Here is a 21,278-nt window from a genome sequence, read left to right as displayed (position 1 = left end):
CCCCAGCCTGTATCAGGACGGAAGAATCCCTGCACTTATCCTGGTAGAACCTCATCAGATTTCTTCTGGCTCAATCCTCCAATTTCTCTAGGTCACTGTGGACCCTCTCCCTACCCTCCAGCGTATCTTCCTCTCCCCGCAGTTTAGTGTCATCCACGAACTTGCTGAGGGTGCAATCCATCCCATCATCCAGATCATTAATGAAGATGTTGAACAAAACCGGCTCCAGGACCAACTCCTGAGGCATTCCCCTTGATACCGGCTGCCAGCTAGACATGGAGCCATTGATCACTACCCGTTGAGCCCGACAATCTAACCAGGTTTCTATCCATTTTATAGTCCAGTCGTACAATCCATACTTCTTTAACTTGCTGGCAAGAATACTGTGGGAGACCATGTCAAAAGCTTTGCTTAAGTCAAGGTATATCATGTCCACCACTTTCCCCTGTCACGGAGTGTGGGGGAGTCCAGGCTCTGCACCCCTCTTCCTGGGATTCACTGAGACTCTCAGCCAACCAGTAAAATGGAAGGTTTATTGGACCACAGGAAAACCGTCTCAAACAGAGCTTGTGGGTACAACCAGGACCCCACAGTCAAGTCCTTCTGGGGGACCAGGGAGCTTAGACCCCAGCCCTGGGGTTCCCTGCGTTCCTCCATCCAGCCCCAAACTGAAACTAAACCCCCGCAGCAGGCTCCATCCTGCAGCCTCCATCCACATTCCCGGGCAGAGGTGTCACCTCCCCCTCCCCCTCCTGGCTCAGGTGACAGGCTCTCAGGTCTCCCATCCCCAGGGCACATTCCCAGGTCAACACTCCCCCCCTCCCTGCTGAGTCACATCGTCACATCCCCTCATCCGCAGAGCCAGTTATCTCATCATAGAAGGCAATCAGGTTGGTCAGGCATGACTTGCCCTTGGTGAATTCATGTTGACTGTTCCTGATCACCTTCCTCTCCTCCAAGTGCTTCAAAATGGATTCCTTGGGGACCTGCTCCATGATTCTTCCAGGGACTGAGGTTAGGCTGACCTGAATGTACTTCCCCGGGTTTTTCTTCTTCTCTTTTTAAAATATGGGTATTATATTTGCCTTTTTCCAATTGTTCAGGACCTCCCATGATCACCACGAGTTTTCAAAGATAATGGCCAATGGCCCTGCAATCATATCAGCCATTTCCCTCAGCACCCTCGGATGCATTAGATCTGGACCCATGGACTTGTGCATGTCTAGCTTAGCTTTTCTAAATAGTCCTAAACCTGTTCTTTCACCACTGAGGGCTGCTCACCGGCTCCCCATGCTGTGATGCCCAGTGCAGCAGCCTGGGAACTGACCTTGTCTGTGAAGACTGAGGCAAAAAAAGCACTGAGTACTTCAGCTTTTTCCACATCCTCTGTCACTAGGTTGCCTCCCCCATTCAGTAAGGGGCCCACACTTTCCCTGACCTTCTTCTTGTTGCTAACATAGCTGTAGAAACCCTTCTTGTTCCCCTTCACATCCCTTGCTAGCTGCAACTCCAATTGTGCCTTGGCCTTCTGATTACACCCCTGCATGCTCGAGCAATATTTTGATACTCTTCTCTAGTCATCTGTCCATGTTTCCACATCTTGTAAGCTTCTTTTCTGTGTTTAAGATCACCAACGATGTCACTGTTAAGCCAACCTGGTCGCCTGCCATATTTGCTATTCTTTCTGCACATCGGGATGGTTTGTTCCTGCACTCTCAGTAAGGCTTCTTTAAAATACAGCCAACTTTCCTGGACTCCTTTCCCCCTCATATTAGCCACCCAGGGGATCCTGCCCATCAGTTCCCTAAGGGAGTCAAAGTCTGCTTTTCTGAAGTCCAGGGTCCGTATTCTGCTGCTCTCCTTTCTTCCTTGTGTCAGGATACTGAACTCGACCATGCTATGGTCACTGCCTCCCAGGTTGCCACCCACTTATACTTCCCCTACCAGTTCTTCCCTGTTTGTGAGCAGCAGATCAAGAGGAGTTTGGCCGCTAGTTGGTTCCTCCAGCACTTGTACCAGGAAACTGTCCCCAAAACTCTCTAAAAACTTCCTGGATTGTCTGTGCACTGCTGTATTGCTCTCCCAGCAGATATCGGGGTGATTGAGGTCCCCCATGAGAACCAGGGCCTGTTTTCTGGAAACTTCTGTTAGTTGGCCGAAGAAAGCCTCGTCTACCTCATCCCCCTGGTCCAGTGGTCTATAGCAGACGCCCAACACGACATCACCCTTGTTCCTCTCACTTCTAAACTTAACCCAAAGACTCACAACAGGCTGTTCTCCAGTTTCATACTGGAGCTCTGAGCAATCAGACCGCTCCCTTACATACAGTGCAACTCCCCCACCTTTTCTCCCCCACCTGTCCTTCCTGAACAGTTTATACCCATCCATGACGGTGCTCCAGTCACGCGAGTTACCCCACCAAGTCTCTGGTATTCCAATCACATCATAGTTCCTTGACTGTGCCAGGACTTCCAATTCTTCCTGCTTGTTTCCCAGGCTTCTTGCGTTCGTGTACAGACACTTAAGATAACTAGCCGATTGCCCCACTTTCTCAGTATGAATCAGGAGGCCTCCCCTGTTGCACCCTCCTCCTTGTGTTTCCTCCCGGTATCCCACTTCCCCACTTACCTCCGGGCTTAGGTCACTGTCCCCCAGCGAACCTAGTGTGAAGCCCTCCGTGCTAGGTTAGCCAGCCTGCCTGCAAAGATGCTCTTCCCTCTCTCCATTAGGTGGATCCCTAAAGGTGCCCCCAAGAGGAGGCAACCTTACTTTCTTCCACCCTGGAGCTGCAGGCCGGGCACCATGCGGGGAGGCGGGGAGATACCCATGTTCTGGGGCCTCCCTACCCTTCACTGGCAAAGTCCTGGCCTTCCACGGTCAGGCCCCTGCCCTGCATTTTCCCTGTTTTCCCTGAGCCTGGGTTGTGTCTTAGCAATTGCACCTGTCTCTACCTCTGCCAGGGGCTTCCCTCTGCCTCCCCGCAGCTCTCCGGCCCCCGCCAGCATTTCCCCCCACTATGGCATGCTGGGCAGCAGGCCGTGCCCTGAGGGCTTCCAGGCTGAGGGCACTGATGGTGGCAGAGGGGACGGGCAGGACAGGATCAGGCTCGTGTGTGGGGGGGTGACTGCTAGATCCTGAGCGCTGCGTGGTGCAGAGGAGGGGGTTGTCGTGTCCCGCTGGAAGTGTTGCAGGAGTTTGGGGTGAGGCTATTCTGGGCCCCAGGCGGGGTGGACGTCGGGTGGTTGGGGGCTTGCAGGGGAGGAGGCAAGCGAGTGGGAGCCCCGTGGGGTGGTGGGGGCGCAGGGCAGGGCTGAGGATGGTGCAGCCGCTGCTGAGAGAGTAGGTCCCCCGCCCCCCACTGACGGCTGTCTCCCCGCAGCCCGGGGGCCCTACACAGCAGCGAATGTCAGCGAGGCGGCTGCCCCGGCCAGCCCAGTGCCAGGAGCCCCACGCGCCCGCCTGCGGCTCCCGCCCGCAGCTCCCGCCCTTCCCCTGCTCACTCGCCGGTGCCGGCTGGGCTGGGCTCCCCTCACGCTCCCCGTCTCTCCCGCAGGTGGCGGTGCGGACAGCAAGGCCGTGGTGCGCTACAGCAAGGAGCAGCGCCCCACCACCCTGCCCATCCAGCCCTTCGTCTTCCAGCACCACTTCAGCAAGCAGCCCAAGGCCCGGGCCCTGCACAGCCACTTCGCTGCCAGCCTGGCGCAGCTCTACGGCGCCTCCAGCAGCCGGCCCGCCAGCCAGCAGCCCTCCTCCAACTCCCGGTCCTCCACCTCGGCGGAGCAGCCCGGGGCCGCGGGGGGCCCAGCGCATGGCGCGCTCCTGGCCCAGCGCTCGGCGGACGGAGCCGCCTCCCTCAGCGACGGCTACGCCAGGAAGCCGGCCCCGGAGAGCACCCGGCCGTCCCCCCTGGGGAGCTACTCTCCGGTGTGCAGCATGGCCCCTTTCTTCCAGAGCCTGGACTCCTCCTCCGGCTCGCCCACCCCGGAGAGAGCCGGCGAGAGCCACCCTCCCCGCAGCAGGTCCTGCCCGCTCTCTGCCAACCTGCTTCCCACCAGGGCCTCCCCCGCGGCAGGCGCCGCACTGCCCGCCCAGGCTGATGCCCTGCACCGCCAGGAGAGCCCCCGGCCAGGCCCCAGGAAGGAGGCGCCGTTGGAGCAGAGCACGCAGGTCTCTGAATACCGACTCCATGGCGGCTCCCTCCCGCCTCTGGCGTCCGAGGGGGCGAGTGCGAGCCGAGCGGGGGGCCCTGCGGAGCTCCACTGGACAGGCACCAGTGAGGCTGGAAGTTCGGGATCGCTGAGCAGTGTGGGCACGCGGCCCCTCAATGGTACGTCCCTGCTACTGGGCACTGAGTGTGGGTCAGCCCCGGACAGCACGCCCCCCAGGTGCCTTGCGCTGAGCACCCAGGCTGTGCCGGAGTTGCCCCATTGCTACGGCTCGGCCCTGAGCGACCCCCAGCCCCCCTCCAGCTCTGAGCCCCCCCAGCGCCAGGGCAGCCCGGCAGCGCTGCTCTCTTGCCCCACTCTCTGCAGTCTGTGTGTGCTCGCTGCCCCCGGCCTGTCCTGTCCTTGCTGCTCAGCTCTGGCTCCTGTTCCCTCGGCACGCAAACCCTCTAACATCTCTGAAGCGCGGCTGGACTGTAACTAATGTGCTGTGTCTCTGTCTCTGTCCCTTTCCCTGTCTCTCTGCCCCCCACCCCACACTGGTCCCCGTCACCCTCCACCGCTAGCAAACCACCTCTCCCCTCAAGCGCTGAAGTGGCGGGAGTACAGGCGGAGGAACCCCCTGGGCCTGGACCGCGGCTCGGGGGTGGCTGGGTTAGCAGGCAGCCTGGACAGGAGGCAGCAGGAGCCCCAGCTCGCCCGGAGGAACCCCATCTTTGAGTTCCCTGGTTCCCTCAACACCGGCCACGTTCACGGCAGGCTGAATGGTGCGCCTCTACCTCGCTGGTGGGGGGCAACATGGGTCACGCTCCCCCAGCTTCTGCCCCACAGGGCCAGGCCAGGTTAGATGGGCCCCCGTCCCCGCAGGGCTGCTGGCCGTGGACACGCTGCCTGTCCCAGGGGCGTGAGGAACACACCGGTCACCGTATGGGGAACGGGAGGCGTGAGCTTATCCCCCTGACAGGCCCAGCCAGCCACCCCACTCTGCACAGCAGGCAGGGAGCGGCTCTGAGCACATGTCCCCCAGCTCTCGGCAGGCAGAGCTGGTCCTAGGGCAGGCGCCCTCTGTGCCCCATCAGAACCGGCCAGGAGCTCCTGGGCCAAAGAGGAGCCTGTGGCAGCCACCTCCATTTTCCCACAGCCCTTGGAGCCGATGGGCCCTGCGTCCCACTGTCCGTCTGCTCAGATCCCGGGGTGCACTGGCTGCAGGGAGCTCTAGCTTCCCGGGGCACCGCTGGGAAAGTGCGGCTGGTGCTTGGGCTGCCCCACGCTGCAGGGTGTGCCTCAGTCACCGCTGCCCCGTGCCAACCGCCCCCCCCCAAACACCCTTCAAGGGGGAAGGGACAGGCAGACTGCCCTGTGCCCAGGAGTGTCTGGTCAAAGCAGAACGACTCCCCTGCTCAGCGTCCCCGGGGCGCTGTCTGGGCCGGGGCAGAGCTTCCTTGGGGCTCCAGGCTCTAGGGACCGTCCCCCGGCCTGCTTGACAAACATACCCACACTACCGCCAGGAAAGGGCAGAGGGGTAATACACTAACGAGCCCTGGCATCATTTTCCCCTTGGAGACTCGAGGGGGTGAGAGTGGCATGTGCCACTAGCCGCGGTACGGAGCAGCTGCGTGGCCCAGTGGGGACACTGTTCTCCGTGTGGCTCTGTCGGGCAGCGAGCTCACATATCCTCCAGGCCAGGGGCTAGGTTGCAGGGTGGCCCTGGAAGTCTGGCCTGGGGCCCTTGACACCCCCCAGTCTGTGAGCAGAGGGGCCAGGTTCAGCATCCCCCGGGGCTGTGGTTGCTGCAGTGTGTTTGTGTGCTGTGTGAGCCGAGGGGGTGACAGACACAGGACAGGAGGCCCATCAAGTCACTGTCTGACTGGGGGCCCGACGGGGCGAGTGCCAAGCCAATAGCCATGCCGCACTGTCCCTGGGCCAGGCCTGGCTGGCTGGCAGGCTCCTGCTGCTGCCAGTTACCTTTGGAGCCAGTCGGCGCATTCCCAGCCAGGCCTGGGGCTGCCTTAGCATGCGGGTGTCTGTCTGATTGCGCTTCCTGTCTCCAGGCCTTGCAGGTCAGCCTGTGAAACAGCTCCAGCTGGGCTACGCCGACTTCTTCCCGGAGTACTTCTCGCTGGCGGAGAAGCCGCCGGCTGAGTTCTGCCTCTCCCCGGACGGCAACACGGAGTCCATCTCCATCGACCTGCTGCAGAAGAAAGGTAGGGTCCTGCCTCCCCAGCAGGGGATGGAAAGCGCAGCACCGGGAGGGGCAGCGCAGCCTGCTTTGAACCTGCCTCCGGGCCCTGAGCCCAGCCCCCTACCTCTGCCCCACTATCTACGCAAAGGCCACCCTAGCTAGGGTCCCGATGGGGCCAGCCCAAGACCTGTTCCCTGCTCGCCAGCGCTAACGGACCCACAGCCACGGGGTAGTTCCGGCACCTCGCAGGGCACGGGGCTGAGGGGCGCTGATTCTGCTCCTAGCGAGACACGGGACGGCAGCTGGAGTTCTCGGGGACGCGCTTTCACCTGAAACAGCGCCCGGCTCCCCCGCCAGCCCCTCTCTGACGCCGTCTCTGTCCTCTAGGGCTGGTGAAGGCCATCAACACGGCCGTGGATCTGATTGTGGCTCACTTCGGATCAAGCCGGGATCCGGGGGTGAAGGTAAAGCAGTGCCCGCCCTGCCCCACTGACCTGCACGGGGCTGCCTTTCCTGGCCCTCCCCACCTCCTCCCAGTGGTGCTGTCAGGCCATGCCGTAGGGCGGGGTGTCCCAGGTGTAGGTGTGGGCGGGGCAGTGCTGCTGTTGGCCCCGGGGCTCACACCCTTGGGGATTGTAATATTTCCACAATGGTACAAAATGAGCAATTTGTTGAACCGTCCTCGGCGCCCCTCCCCCAGGCCCTCCCCACCCCCCGACCCCCACCCCGGGGAGCTGCAGCATGAGCGGTGAAACCAGAGCCCTCGGCTCCGTCTTGTGACATTGCAGCTTTCGAGGCCGTGACTGGCCTCCCCGTGCCGGGTGCCGGAGCTTGGAACTGCGCCTGCCCTGGCTCTGTAACCTGCTGTGTCCTCTGCTGGCCCTGGGCCTGCAGCTGGCCCCTCCTGCCCTGCAGTAACCTCGCCCGCTGCCACCGCCCTGGCCCCGGGTACTGGCGGAGGCGGTGGAGCAGGGAATGGAGTGACTGTGCTGATCACAGCCACTTGCCTGGTCCCCACCATGACCCCGCGGGCTGCCCCTGCTATTGGCCTTTCCGAGTCTCGCCCGGTCTTTGCAGGCCGCAGCTCCCTGCGTTCCCTTCCGTGACAGGACAGAGCCGTTCTGCACCTGCCCGGTGCCTTCCAGCCAGGGCCATGCAAAGCCAAGGTACCGCCCCAGGCCCTGCAAGCCCAGTGGGGTCAGAGGCCAGGCCGCAGTCAGAAGCAGAGCCGAGGCTGGGCATGCAGAATGATGTCCCCGGCAGCCTTGCCTACCCTGTGATGACACCAGCAGCAGGAAGAGAAAAAGCCAGCGGCTTTAGAAATGTTTTGACTGTAATCTAGGTCCCCAGTTGCTCTTGGGCCCGGTGGTGATCAATCACAGGGAGTGCAGGCATCAATGGGGGGCAGAGTCAAGGCTGTTTGGGGCCCTAGCTGCATTTCCAGACCATTCCCTGCTTGGGCTGTGGCTGTCCTGGCTTTGTCGTGTCCTCTGGGGAGATAATGGCACCATCCGACCGTGGGTTTGCCCCAGTGATTTCCCGACACCCCCCCTGAATTTCCCCAACCCCCCCAATTTTGTGAACTAGTTACATGCAGAGTTGCCAATTTAGTGACTGTTTGGAAATTTTGAATTGAAATTGAAACATTAATACACACTGTAAAAGCATGTACAGTGTATGATAAAATACACGTATCTGAAAAAGTATCATAGATTTGAAAAGTATGAACACAGACTAGCTTCCTTGTACAGCTGTTGTTTTTATGACCATGTCAGTGCATTCATTTCGGTGATGTTGGCCAACCTTATCATTTCAAATGATGATTTGTAAGCAAAGCCTAAATGAGCTCTCCCTGGCAGGTAGTGATGAGCTGGGGGGAAAGGCTTCAGGATCAGATTGTGTTTACAGTCACGCCTCATCTACCGAGGTATCCAGCAAACAGAGCTGCCTTGCCCAAGTGATAGATTTTGGCTATCTTATTTGTTGGGTTACAAATCACTTGAATGTGTGTGTGGGGAGGGGGTGGGGCAGAATGAAATGTTGTTGTTCTTATTGTAGGAGTAAAGGGCACATAGCCTCTGCTGATTGAGGGCATCAAGAGAGAGGGTGGGGACAGGTGTTTTGCTTGATGGTCTATCTGAGTCACAAGTGCTGTTTGACCTGCCCCCTCCACTGTTTAAAGACAGAGCTGATTAGGCTCCCTAGAGAGTCTTTTGTTCTGTTAAGTGATCCCTACAGCTGAAATCAGGTCTAAGTGCTTAGACCGGCTGTGGGACAGCGTTTCTGTGGAAGAGACAGCCCAGCCTGCACTAGCAGTGAGGTTCCCCACCCTGAGAGCTCAGCTGAAATCACTGAGACTGATCAGCAAAGCCAATGCTGACAAACTACGTGAAAAGGCAGCAAAACACAGGGCCTCTGGAGTGCATCAACATGCAGAAAGCCTCATAAGCCCACTTTCAAAGCCAATTTTAGAAGTACTTAATGAGGCTGTTAAGAATGCTGGAGACGCAACACAGTTCATGTGAACAAACATGGCTGTGGCATCCTACTTTCCATTTAAGCAAGAGATACCACACGCTACAAACCGGAGGCCAATGTTAAGTGCATGGTCACTTGTTCATCCTGGAGTTGGACACTGGTTCCGAACAAGACCAGCAAATGCTCACTGCCTTTCTGCAGGAAACTCAGCTGACTGGCTAGATGCATGCAGTGCAACGAAGTGAAAGACTCAACAGTTGAAAAAGTGAAAAACTCTCTCACCACATTCGAAAAATTTGCATACATGGCTGATGAATGCACCGATGCAAATGGGCATCAAGAATTAAGTTATTGTGTACGTTATCTTGATGTCAGTGGTAGGCCAGTAGATGCATTTCTAAATTCATAGGCAGGAGTTGTAGACCAAGCTGGATGTGCAAGCATCTCAGAGAGGTGATTAAGAAAAAGCAGAAAGCCTACAAGGAGTGGAAGATGGGAGGGATCAGCAAGGAAAGCTACCTTATTGACGTCAGAACATGTAGGGATAAAGTGAGAAAGGCTAAAAGCCATGTAGAGTTGGACCTTGCAAAGGGAATTAAAGCCAATAGTAAAAGGTTCTGTAGCCATATAAATAAGAAGAAAAAGAAAGAAGAAGTGGGACCGCTAAACACTGAGGATGGAGTGGAGGTTAAGGATAATCTAGGCATGGCCCAATATCTAAACAAATACTTTGCTTCAGTCTTTAATAAGACTAATGAGGATCTTAGGGATAATGGTAGCATGACAAATGGGAATGAGGAGATGGAGGTAGATACTACCATATCTGAGGTAGAAGCCAAATTCAAACAGTTTAATGGGACTAAATCGGCGGGCCCAGATCATCTTCACCCAAGAATATTAAAGGAACTGGCACATGAAATTCCAAGCCCATTAGCAAGAATTTTTAATGAATCTGTAAACTCAGGGGTTGTACCGTATGACTGGAGAGTTGCTAACATAGTTCCTATTTTTAAGAAAGGGAAAAAAAGTGATCCGGGTAACTACAGGCCTGTTAGTTTGACATCTGTAGTATGCAAGGTCTTGGAAAAAATTTTGAAGAAGAAAGTAGTTAAGGACATTGAGGTCAATGGTAAATGGAACAAAATACAACATGGCTTTACAAAAGGTAGATCATGTCAAACCAACCTGATCTCCTTCTTTGAGAAAGTAACAGATTTTTTAGACAAAGGAAACGCAGTGGATCTAACTTACCTAGATTTCAGAAAGGCGTTTGATATGGTGCCACATGGGGAATTATTAGTTAATTTGGAAAAGATGGGGATCAATATGAAAATTGAAAGGTGGATAAGGAATTGGTTAATAGGGAGACTACAGCGGGTTACACTGAAAGGTGAACTGTCAGGCTGGAGGGAGGTTACCAGTGGAGTTCCTCAGGGATCGGTTTTGGGACCAGTCTTATTTAATCTTTTTATTACTGACCTTGGCACAAAACGTGGGAGTGTGCTAATAAAGTTTGCAGATGATACAAAGCTGGGAGGTATTGCCAATACAGAGAAGGACCGGGATATCCTACAGGAAGATCTGGATGACCTTGTAAACTGGAGTAATAATAATAGGATGAAATTTAATAGTGAGAAGTGTAAAGTCATGCATTTAGGGATTAATAACAAGAATTTCTGTTATAAACTGGGGACGCATCACTTGGAAGTAACAGAGAAGGAGAAGGACCTTGGAGTATTGGTTTATCACAGAATGACTATGAGCCGCCAATGTGACATGGCCGTGAAAAAAGCTAATGCGGTCTGAGGATGCATCAGGCGAGGTATTTCCAGTAGAGATCAGGAGGCGTTAGTACCTGTGTACAAGGCACTGGGGAGACCTCCCCTGGAATACTGTGTGCCGTTCTGGTCTCCCATGTTTAAGAAAGATGAATTCAAACTGGAACAGGTACAGAGAAGGGCTACTAGGATGATCCAAGGAATGGAAAACCTGTCCTATGAAGGGAGACTCAAAGAGCTTGGCTTGTTTAGCCTAACCAAAAGAAGGTTGAGGGGAGATAGGATTGCTCTCTATAAATATACCAGAGGGATAGATACCGGAGAGGGAGAGGAATTATTTAAGCTCAGTACCAATGTGGACACAAGAACAAATGGATATAAACTGGCCATCGGAAAGTTTAGACTTGAAATTAGACGAAGGTTTCTAACCATCAGAGGAGTGAAGTTCTGGAATAGTCTTCCAAGGGAAGCATTGGGGGCAAAAGACCTATCTGGGTTCAAGATTAAACTCAATAAGTTTATGGAGGAGATGGTATGATGGAAAAACATGATTTTGGCAATTAATTGATCTTTAACTATTCATGGTAAATATGCCCAATGGCCTGTGATGGGATGTTAGATGGGGTGGGATCTGAGTTACTACAGAGAATTCTTTCCTGGGTATCTGGCTGGTGAATCTTTCCCACATGCTCAGGGTTCAGTTGATGGCCATATTTGGAGTCGGGAAGGAATTTCCCTCCAGGGCAGATTGGCAGAGGCCCTGGGGGGTTTTCACCTTCCTGTGTAGCATGGGCCATGTCACTTACTGGAGGATTATCTGCACCTTGAAGTCTTTAAACCATGATTTGAGGACTTCAGTAGCTCAGACATAGGTGAGAGGTTTATCGCAGGAGTGGGTGGGTGAGATTCTGTGGCCTGCGTTGTGCGGGGGGTCGGACTAGGTGATCATAATGGTCCCTTCTAACCTTAATATCTATGAATCTAAGTTCAAGTTATAGAAGACAGATTGGCTGCATCTGTGACAACCCACATCTTAGAAGAGTTAAATGCGTGTCAATTGGACCCCAAACAGATGGCTGCTTGTGCATTTGATGGAGCTGCAAACTTCTCTGGAAGACATGGAAGACATGGGAAGCACAAGCTTTGCTCAGAGAAAAGTGTAACCCTAGCCTCTCCTATACACACTGCAGAGGCCATCTACTCCAACTAGCGCTAGGACGAGCTGCAGAATCTTCAAAAGACATTTAAAAAGCTATAAATTTGATGTCTTCCTTATATTCTTTTTTCAGCAAGAGTCCAAAAAGACTGAGTATCTTGGAAAATATAGAAGATACACTGGGACTGAAGTTCATATTAGTCCAACCTGGGAAAACCCTCTGGCTTTCTCATGAGCGATCCTTGGCTCTTGTCTTAAAATTACTCCAGCCATTAATACTGGCTTTGGAAAGTATCTACCAAGATGGGATGGATCTAAGTAGTGAGGCTGGTGGATTACTTTTGCTACTATGTTCAGAGAAGACTTTTGCCATTCTCTCTCTCTCGTAAGTCTACTGTGGAAACCACTTGGGTCATTAAACAATGCCATCCAGGCATCTGCTACAACAGTAGTAGATCTTTGTCCAGCAACAGAAGCTACATTTGGATCATTCCGAGAGCTATCCATTGAAAACGTACTGGAAGAAAGAAAGACTTCAGTCCAGAAGTTGACTATTGAATCCTTAAGTGAAAAGGACAAGAAGTGTTTAAGACAACTGAAAAAGTATAAACAGACTTGTTTCTTAAAAATCTACAACAGCGACTTCTAGATTCTACTCAACCTCTACATAGCTTTTACAGATCCCTGTCCTATAAAACACCCACAGTTGAGTGGAGTGAGGCACGAGGAGCAATGGAGCTGCGGTGTGCTCAGGAGAGAACAGAGAATTTGAAAACAGAGTGGTGTCACGGAGTCCCTGGGCGATGCTCTGGAACTGCTCCCTATGAAGCCAGTCAGGACTCTGGGGAAGTCTCCTTTCTGTGAGCAGCCTGTCTGCAGGACACACAGCTCACACAGCTTCCCCCTTCCTGGGTCTGACCTCGGAGCATTCAGCATCCTCTGCCCCTCCATGCGCTTCCCACAGCGAGTCCGCCCAGGCGGGGTCCTGGGGAAGCCAGAGGGTCCTGCCCCCCAACTTCGCAGTCAGACGTGACTCTCAGCCAGCCAGTAAAACAGAAGGTTTATTAGACGACAGGAACACGGTCTAACACAGAGCTTGCAGGTGCAGAAAACAGGACCCCCTCAGCCGGGTCCATTTTGGGGGGCAGTGAGCCAGACAACCATGTCTGCACTTCACTCCAGGACTCCAGCCAGCCCCAAACTGAAACTCCCTCCAGCCCCTCCTCCTCTGGGCTTTGTTCCTTTCCCGGACCAGGAGGTCACCTGATTCCTTTGTTCTCCAACCCCTTTAGCTCTCACCTTGCAGAGGGAAGGGCCCAGGCCATCAGTTGCCAGGAAATAAGGTGTCAGCCATTCTCTGTCTCCAGACCCCTGCACACACCTGCCCTCCATGGCTCTGCAACGATAATATACCCTTATCCCACCACCTAGATACTTAAGAACTGCATAGGGGAAACTGAGGCACCCCCACACTATTCAGAGGAAACATTAAGAACAGTCCCACTTCGTCACAAGTGGAATATCACATGACGAATGAATGAAGATTTGACTTCAACTTCTTTTTTATCATCGCTCGTGGCTCAACCTGATCTTTGTGCTCTGTTTCCTGGGCTGAAAGAAGTCGGAATTCCTCTCTTGCTACTCTCAGTCAGAACAGCTACAGCTGAGCGTTCTTTTGCCTCATTGAATAGAATTTTGTGTTTGGAAAGAAGTCGCCTCCTGCCTGATCCTGTGAATGATCTAATGAGTCTATCAGTTGAAGGACTGGAAGTACTGGACACACGAGTACCCACTTTAGCGCCATATCCACCCCCGTCACTGAGCTATGCAAGAAGGGGAAGCCAGACAAGGTGGTCTGGACCGAGCAGTGCCAGGAGGCTTTCCGGGCGCTGAAGGAGGCTCTGGTCAGTGGCCCAGTTCTGGCAAACCCAGACTTTGACAAGCCCTTTGTGGTGTTCATCGACGCCTCCGACACAGGACTGGGGGCAGTGTTAATGCAGGAGGATGAAAAGGGGGAGAGACACCCCATCGTGTACCTGAGCAAGAAGTTGCTACCCCGGGAGCAACACTACGCGGCCATCGAGAAGGAGTGCCTGGCCATGGTGTGGGCCCTCAAGAAACTAGAGCCCCATCTCTTCGGGCGACACTTCACCGTCTACACCGACCACTCTCCCCTGACCTGGCTGCACCAGATGAAAGGAGCCAACGCCAAACTCCTGAGATGGAGCCTGCTCCTGCAGGATTACGACATGGACGTGGTCCATGTGAAGGGAAGTGCCAACCTGATAGCGGATGCGCTGTCCGGAGAGGGGGCCCCGAACTTCCCCAGGTCACTGGTCAGAGTGACGCCGCTCAGTTCAGTCTGGAAGGGGGGAGAGATGTGACGCAGCAGGGAGGGGGGCGGATTTGACCTGGGGATGTGGCAGGGGAGTTTCATTGGGGATGGGAGACTTCCCTTGAGGGAAGATACCTGAGCCTGTAACCTGAGCCAGGAGAAGGGTTGGGGTGAAGTGACACCTTCTGCCCGGGAAGCTGGACAAAGGCTTGAGGAGGAGCTGTGGGGAGGCTGGGGGAGATGGCTGGAGGGGTTTCCAGTTTTGGGGAGCTGGCTGGAGAAGAGGAGGGAGCCCCAAGGCTGGGGTCTAATCTCCCTGCCCCCCAGAAGGGCCTGACTAAGGGATCCTGTTTATGCCTGCAAGCTCTGGTTTGAACTGTGTTCCTGTCGTCTCCAATAAACCTTCTGTTCTACTGGCTGGCTGAGAGTCACGGTGAATCGCAGGAAGTGGGGGTGCAGGGCCCTGACTCCCCCTCACGCCATGACAGCTGCCCCGCCAGCGCTGGGCTCTGTGCAGTGCCCCAGCCTGGCCTGCCTGTTTAGAGCCATCCCCAGGACTGAGAGCCGGACCGCGGGGCTGACTTCAGCCTCCCTGAGCCCTTGCGAGCTGGGAGCGCCCGGGTCACCTGACACTTCGGTGTTTGCCATTTACACGGCGTTTCCTGCTCCCAGAAGAGGAACAAGAAACTCCCTCGTGGCCAGGCCCCTTGGGTCCCCGTCTGCCAGGCCCCATGGCCACGCTGCACCCGCAGGGGAGCAGTGCCGTCACAGTGCGAGGCCCCGGCTGCCAACAGGGCTTGGTGGTGTGACACGGGCTGCTCTGACTCCGTTCATCCCCCGTGCCCTGTGCCCTGGCGCCAGCCCGGGGGCCATGGGCAGAGCAACGCGACAGGAAATGCGGGCTCAGGGCCCGGGAGGGGGAGAGCTTGGCTCAGGGCTGGCATGGGGTATGCCAGCTGCATGGGAGCATGGGGCGTAACTAGCAGCAAACAGGCCCCCGGAGAGCTCAGGGTGGGTGTGCGGACTCGGAGCCTCTCCCAGCCGCCAGATGGACGCCCCTCCTGGAAGGGCTGGCAGCTCCGGTGCCTGGGAGAGTGAGTAAGGGCAACGCCTCAGCGAGTAGGCAGCAGGGAGCACTCCTGCTCTGGGCCTGAGACACACCCACGATTTGCCTGACCGGCACCTAGGCACCGTGGGAACAGGTGCCTTAGAGACGCTCGCGGAAGTTGGCCTCTTCCAGCGCCTGGGTGCAGCATCAGCAGCAGGTGTTTCTCCCAGGACCAGGGGCTGGGCTGGTTTTCCAGTGCCCCAGGAACAGCGAGGCGGGGAGGTGTTTGGGGCCTTGGGAATACACCTGTGGGGCCAACTACACAGAGTAGTTGGAGGCTGATGCCAGAGAGGGGTCGCCCGTACCCAGCAGGGTGTAGTAGAGACAGCACTGGCCTTTGCTTGAGGAACAGCCCTTCCTTGGCCCGAGGGGCTGCGAGGGAGGCAGCCTGACTGGGCATGGCCCACTCGCTGTGGGGAGCTGCTGGGGCTAAGCACTGCACATCTCAGAGCTGTTTGCTTCACTCAGCTCCCTGCAGTGACCCAGGCAGGCCAGCCTGCCTGTACAGCCTCCATCCCTCACCCCTGGAACTCCCCGCAGCAGGAGGCAGAGCACTCAGCCGCATAGTGACTAACCCTCTCCCTCCCATGTGCTTGCTGCCAGGCCAAGCTCGGGAACAGCTCGGTGAGCCCCAACGTGGGGCACCTCATCCTGAAATACCTGTGCCCGGCCATCCGGGACATCCTGAGCGACGGGCTCAAGGCCTACGTCCTGGACGTGATCATCGGCCAGCGGAAGAACACCCCCTGGAGCGTGGTGGAGGCGTCCACCCAGCTAGGTACCGTTCGGCTCAGCCCTGGGCTGAGGTTTGCTCCAATGCGGCAGTTACTCGCTCCTGGGCCAAGAACCCTCCAGCTCTGCACCCCGCCAGGCAGGGGCCTGGGCTGATGGCAGCCACCCCCTGGGGCAGGCTGTTGGCCTGGTGTAACGATGCTGGCTTTGGTGGGACACTTCTGAGAATATCAATTCAGGACAAATTGCTTCGAGCAGGGCAGTTACAGCCCCAGGCTGGGGTTTCTATGCACACCAAGGCAAACCGAACCAGCCAGACAGAGAGGACTTTGGTTTTACCCCACTGGCTAACCACACGTCACACAAACAATTCCCGTAGACACCCCAGTTTCCCAGTATCTCCACCAGCGCCACTCGTTATGGGGACAAATGGTTATGAAAACCAACACCCCAGCAAAAGAAAAAAGGTTCCCTCGATCCCAAAGGACCAAGCCCCAGACCCAGGTCACTATACAAATCAGATCTTACCCACAAATCACACTGTTGCCAGTCCCTTAGAATCTAAAATCTAAAGGTTTATTCATAAAAGGAAAAAATAGAGATGAGAGCTAGAATGGGTTAAATGGAATCAGTGACAGACAGTGATGGCCAAGTTCTTGGTTCAGGCTTGTAGCAGGGATGGAATAAACGGCAGGTTCAAATCAAGTCTCTGGAGAACATCCACAGCTGGGATGGGTCATCAGTCCTTGGTTCAAAGTTTCTGTGTAGCAAACAAAGTCCCTCCAGAGGCAAGAAGCAGGACTGAAGACAAGATGGAGGAGCTGCAGCAGCTTTTGGTATTCTCCTGCCATGTCCCAAAGACAAGCTGTTCATCACATGGCCTGGAAACACCTCAGAGTTCTGTCCGTAGGCAGGTCCCTGCATGCCTTGCTGAGTCCCCAGGCGTGTCTGCCTTCTCTCAACGGGTCAGGCGTGTAGCTGATGGTCCTTAATGGGCCGTCCAGCAGGCTAGGCAGAGCTGACACCAACGTGTCTGGGGTGTCCCCCAGAAGCACAGCACAAGTTTGAAATACAGACAGTCTAGAGCCAATACTTATATCTTCAACTACAAAAATGACACACACATACAGCCAGCATGAGCATAACCAGCAAACCATAACCGTGTCTTAGACACCTCATTTGACCCCCTTTATACAAGATTTGGTGCCACGACAGGACCTTGGTTGCAACAATGATCTATATGGTCCCAGTTCCCGTCAATAATGTCACAGATGGTGAATTTCACATGGCCAAGGCGCTTTGGGGTGCACCCTGCCCTTTGTGAAGGGGAATGAGTGAGGCCTATTGGTCTGTGCATGCCACAGGGGTGTGAGGGGACCTGCTCACCTGGTCTGATCCTGACCCTGCTCCGGGACTAACCCCCAGCTTGTCCCCGTGTCCCACAGGCCCCTCCACCAAGGTGCTGCACGGCCTCCACAGCAGGATCAGCCAGTTCGCCGAGCTGACCAGCCACAGCATGAGGTTCAACGCATTCATCTTCGGCCTTCTCAAGTAAGCGGGCCCCCATGCGATGCGCCTCTGTGCTGCCACAGTCACTGTGCGCTGTCCCGGCTACCCGGAGCACTTGGGGAACGGCCGCCCCACGCGCCAGGGACTCGCCAAAAGGGAACTAGGCAAGCGCCGGAAATGGGAGGGGAAGCCATGGCCCAGACAGCTCAATCCAGCTGCCCGCTGTGCTCCTGCAGCTCCTCAAGGGCTGGCAGATCACAGGCAAACGGGGCTCTCCATCTTGGCACATCCTGGCTCTGGTGCGGCTCTGCACCCAGAATGCCCAGGACCCCTGGGACAAGACCCTCAGCAATGTAGTGGCTTGGCCCCTTCTCAGCAAAGCAGGCTGGGCCAGGAACACCTGCTGGGCTTGTGAGAGACATGCTTGTCACAGCAGCCGCTCACCTGTCCTAAACCAAGCGGCCTCTTTGATGCTGGGGCCCCCCCACCGACATGTCTGCAGGCAGAACTTGCTGCTGGGGAATTAGCCCCTGGCCCTGCATTGCGTTCTGCACCCCTGAACTGCTCCCCACCAGGCTCAGCTATGAAGATGCCCCCCTCCAGCTGTGCTTCTTCCTACAGAACATCTGGAAGGAACTGGGCTAAACGGGCGTCACGAGTTCTCACCTTCATTGCTTGTGTTTCCTTTTCTGCAGTGTCCGGTCTCTGGAGTTCTGGTTCAATCACCTGTATAACCATGAAGGTAAGTGCCTGGGGAGGCCGGGCAGAGCGCAGGGACAGAGCGAGGGGGCCAGGCAGAGCGAGGGGCTGGGCAGAGCACAGACCGCCCAGCATATGCCCTCCCCTGGGCCAGGGGGATCGGTGCCCAGAGCCCCATGCTTCTGCCACCTGCCAGGGCTGAAGAAATTGCAGCCTGCCCCCAACTGCAGCCCACCCCCGAAATGCAGCCGGACACACTTCTCCCCTCCCCAGAAGGCTTTCTAACGGAGACGGGGGTGGCCGGAAGCGCCTGTGAGATTCTAAATGATGCCCGTTAATGTTCCTCTGGGCGGTGGGCTGCCACTCGCTTGGGGGATTTCAGCAGCGCCCCGGGGATTGGAGATCCCCCAAACGAGAGGCCCCTTTGTGCTGGCCCCTGGTTTGCAGAGCATCCCAGGTGCCCCCTTGCCGGGCCTACCTCAGCTGTGCTGCAGCCCTGGGTCTCCCGCCCCGTGCTGGGTGGAGGGGCCCCGTGGGGCAGGCCCTGCATTCTCAGTGCCCAGCAGGCAGGCAGGGCTCACCTCTGGAGGGCACGCGGCAGTGGGGAACCGTGGCACCCTGAGCACGGAGGGGCGGGTGGGGCCCCTTGGCGGCGAGCGTGGCCCTTGCGGTCCCTCGGATGTCAGACGGTGGTGAGTGGAGAAGGGGGCCGTGTCCCAGCTCTGCCAGTGCCCAGGGAAGGGCTGGCTCTGCGGCCAAGGCAGAGGAGTCAGGGGAGGGCATGGGGTTGCATCCCCGTGGCCAAGTGCCGAGCCTCTGTGCCCCTCGTGAGCTGGGAGGGTGACGGCCCCGCGGGGCTGGATTCATTCCTGTTTGCAGAGCACTGAGCCCCTCGCGGGAGGGGCCTGGCATGGGCGGTGAGGGGCACATGCAAGTGCTGGGTGAGGAGGGCTCTCGCTCCCCTCTGGCCCCTCCAGCCTGCAGCTAACAGGTCACAGCGGTGCCTCTTTCCAGCGGGCGATTTTCATGCCAGACTCGGGGCTGCGCCGGAGACGGGCCCGGGCCCAGTGTGATGGGCCCTCCTGGTGGGGGCGCTCGCTCGCCGGGGGCTGGCGAGAGACTCCCGGGGGTGCTGATCTGTGCTCTCCGTGGGGCAGAGCTGGAGACACAGCACGGCCGGTACAATGGTACTTGGCTGCTGGGTTGGGACCGTGCGAGTGAGTCGCGGGAGTCTGTTGGGGCTCCCCAGAGCCACAGGAGGTTTGCTCAGTGCTGCTGGGCTGCGCACAGCTCCCTGCGCCTGGCCCCCTGCCCCGGGTGGCACCTCCCGGCCCTGCCCCCTGGGAAGGGCGTCCCTGGGGACGTGGGGTAACTGGGCGTCGTGGCGGGTGCGCTGGGCTCTCACCGCTTTCCCTCTGCCCTGCAGACATCATCCTGGTGCATTACCAGCCGGTGGGCTTCCTGTGCCTGTCGCACGGCGTGTGCCAGGCCCTGTTGGAGGAACTGCTGCTCTTGCTCCAGCCTCTGTCCCTGCTGCCCTTCAGCCTGGACCTGCTCTTCGAGCACCACCTGCGGCAGATGGGCAGGGAGCAGCAGCAGCGGAAGGAGCTGCTGCGGGTCAAGCAGGACCTGCTGCTCTCCGTGCACTCCACCCTGCAGCTGATGCGCTCCCGGGGCAGCGCCGAGGAGCCGGCCGGCTGGAGCGCCGCCCCGGAGCAGGGCCCGGGGAGCGCCGGGGAAGAGCGGCTGTCTGCAGGCCAGGGCCAGGAGGGAGCGGCGTGTGAGCGGGTCAAGGGGGTGGGCGCCTCCTGCGGGGACGGCGCCAGGGAGGAGGAGCAGAGGAAGGCGAAGGAGAGCGCCTGGGAGGGGAGAAAGGACAAGCAGGCCGGCTGGTGGTACCAGCTCATGCAGAGCTCCCAGGTTTACATCGAGGGCTCGGCCGAGGGCTCCAAGTTCATCCGCCCCGAGAAGAAGAAGCAGAAGGCGCCAGGAGCTGTGCCCAGGCTGGCCGAGGGCGGGAAGGCGCCCCCTCCCCGCGAGGGCGTGGTGGAGGGGGCGGAGGCCTGCCCTGTCGCCGAGGGGGCTGTGGAGGAGAAGCCCAAAGCTGCGGCAGAGCCCGGGGAGAAGCCAGGCGAGGCCAGCGAGCGGAGCTGGCCCTCCTGGATGGGGAGCCCCCCGGACTCGGTGCTAGCAGAGCTGAAGCGCAGCAAGGAGAAGGAAAATGGGGCTCCCCACAGACAGGGGGTGGTCGCGCCCCCCGTGGCGGAGAGCAGCCCTGGGCCCCCCGACGGCAGCCAGCCCACCAAGTGGGGACACCTGTTCGGGGCTAGGAAAGTGCAGAAGGAGGCCAGGCAGCCCAACAGGTAGGGACGTGAGTGCTGGGCCCACTCACCGCCCAGAGTCTCGGGCACAGGCCAGGGGCCGCCCCACAGGAGACGGTTCACCCCAGCCCGTCACCCCCCGAGGTAGCAGGAGGAGCTGAGCTAGCGCGGTCTGGGGCAGAATGGCTCAGGCGAGGGCGCTGTCTGAGCTGGGGTGCACCCAGGGCATCTGCCTTCCCCAGAGGTGGCTGCATTTTGGGGGAGACGTGATCCCTCTGTGGGAGCAGGGCCCATCGGGGTCTGTCAGGCTAGGAATAGAACCTGTCCCCTCCCCGGCAGGGCCGAGCCGCCCGCCAGGTCCAGCTTCTCCTAGCCCCGGGGCCCTGGGACATGTCCCCGCCTGACTCCGCTCCCTTCCTTTCAGGTTACCCTCTGGCTGGCTGACCCTGGACCGGTCCGTGTTCCAGCTCATGGCCCAGACGGTGGGGGCAGGAATGTGGAGAGAGGCGGCTCCTGAGCCCGAGCGACCACAGGCGGAGCTGCCCAACGAGCCCCCTGAACAGCAGCTAGCTGGGGGGCTGCCCCCCCAAATCCCCTGGTGAGTGGCGGGGGCAGAACCCCGGGGCGGGTGCGGAGCTCAAGCTGACAAGGGATCGGTTGGGCCCCTTCCATGCAACACGGCCTAGCACCACCTTCCTCTGGGGGGACACCCCTTCCTCACCCCCAGCTCCAGGGAATAGGGGAGCTTAGTCCAGTGCCCACTGGGCAGGACCCTCTCCCCGCTGCGCGACCATGGAGCTGGCAGCTGTCCATGCCC

General features: G+C 57.6%; 1 protein-coding gene across 3 annotated transcripts in view; it reads left to right on the top strand.

The window, feature by feature from the left end:
• Positions 1 to 21,278, top strand: part of RUSC2 (RUN and SH3 domain containing 2) — an 82,635-nt gene that overhangs the window by 58,667 nt on the left and 2,690 nt on the right. For 2 of the 3 annotated variants that reach the window (XM_073343289.2, XM_073343288.2), the window contains exons 3-11: positions 3,554 to 4,327; positions 4,730 to 4,930; positions 6,215 to 6,367; positions 6,733 to 6,809; positions 15,804 to 15,978; positions 17,378 to 17,483; positions 18,137 to 18,183; positions 19,567 to 20,503; positions 20,886 to 21,059. In XM_073343289.2, the coding sequence (XP_073199390.1) occupies positions 3,554 to 4,327; positions 4,730 to 4,930; positions 6,215 to 6,367; positions 6,733 to 6,809; positions 15,804 to 15,978; positions 17,378 to 17,483; positions 18,137 to 18,183; positions 19,567 to 20,503; positions 20,886 to 21,059 (2,644 nt within the window). The remainder of the gene's footprint in view (positions 1 to 3,553; positions 4,328 to 4,729; positions 4,931 to 6,214; positions 6,368 to 6,732; positions 6,810 to 15,803; positions 15,979 to 17,377; positions 17,484 to 18,136; positions 18,184 to 19,566; positions 20,504 to 20,885; positions 21,060 to 21,278) is intronic. The other variant, XM_073343290.2, reaches the window with a different exon arrangement.

The sequence above is a fragment of the Lepidochelys kempii genome, chromosome 5 (assembly GCF_965140285.1).
Source record: "Lepidochelys kempii isolate rLepKem1 chromosome 5, rLepKem1.hap1, whole genome shotgun sequence".
Classification (NCBI taxonomy): domain Eukaryota; kingdom Metazoa; phylum Chordata; order Testudines; family Cheloniidae; genus Lepidochelys; species Lepidochelys kempii.
This window is presented reverse-complemented; position numbering and strand designations above follow the sequence as displayed.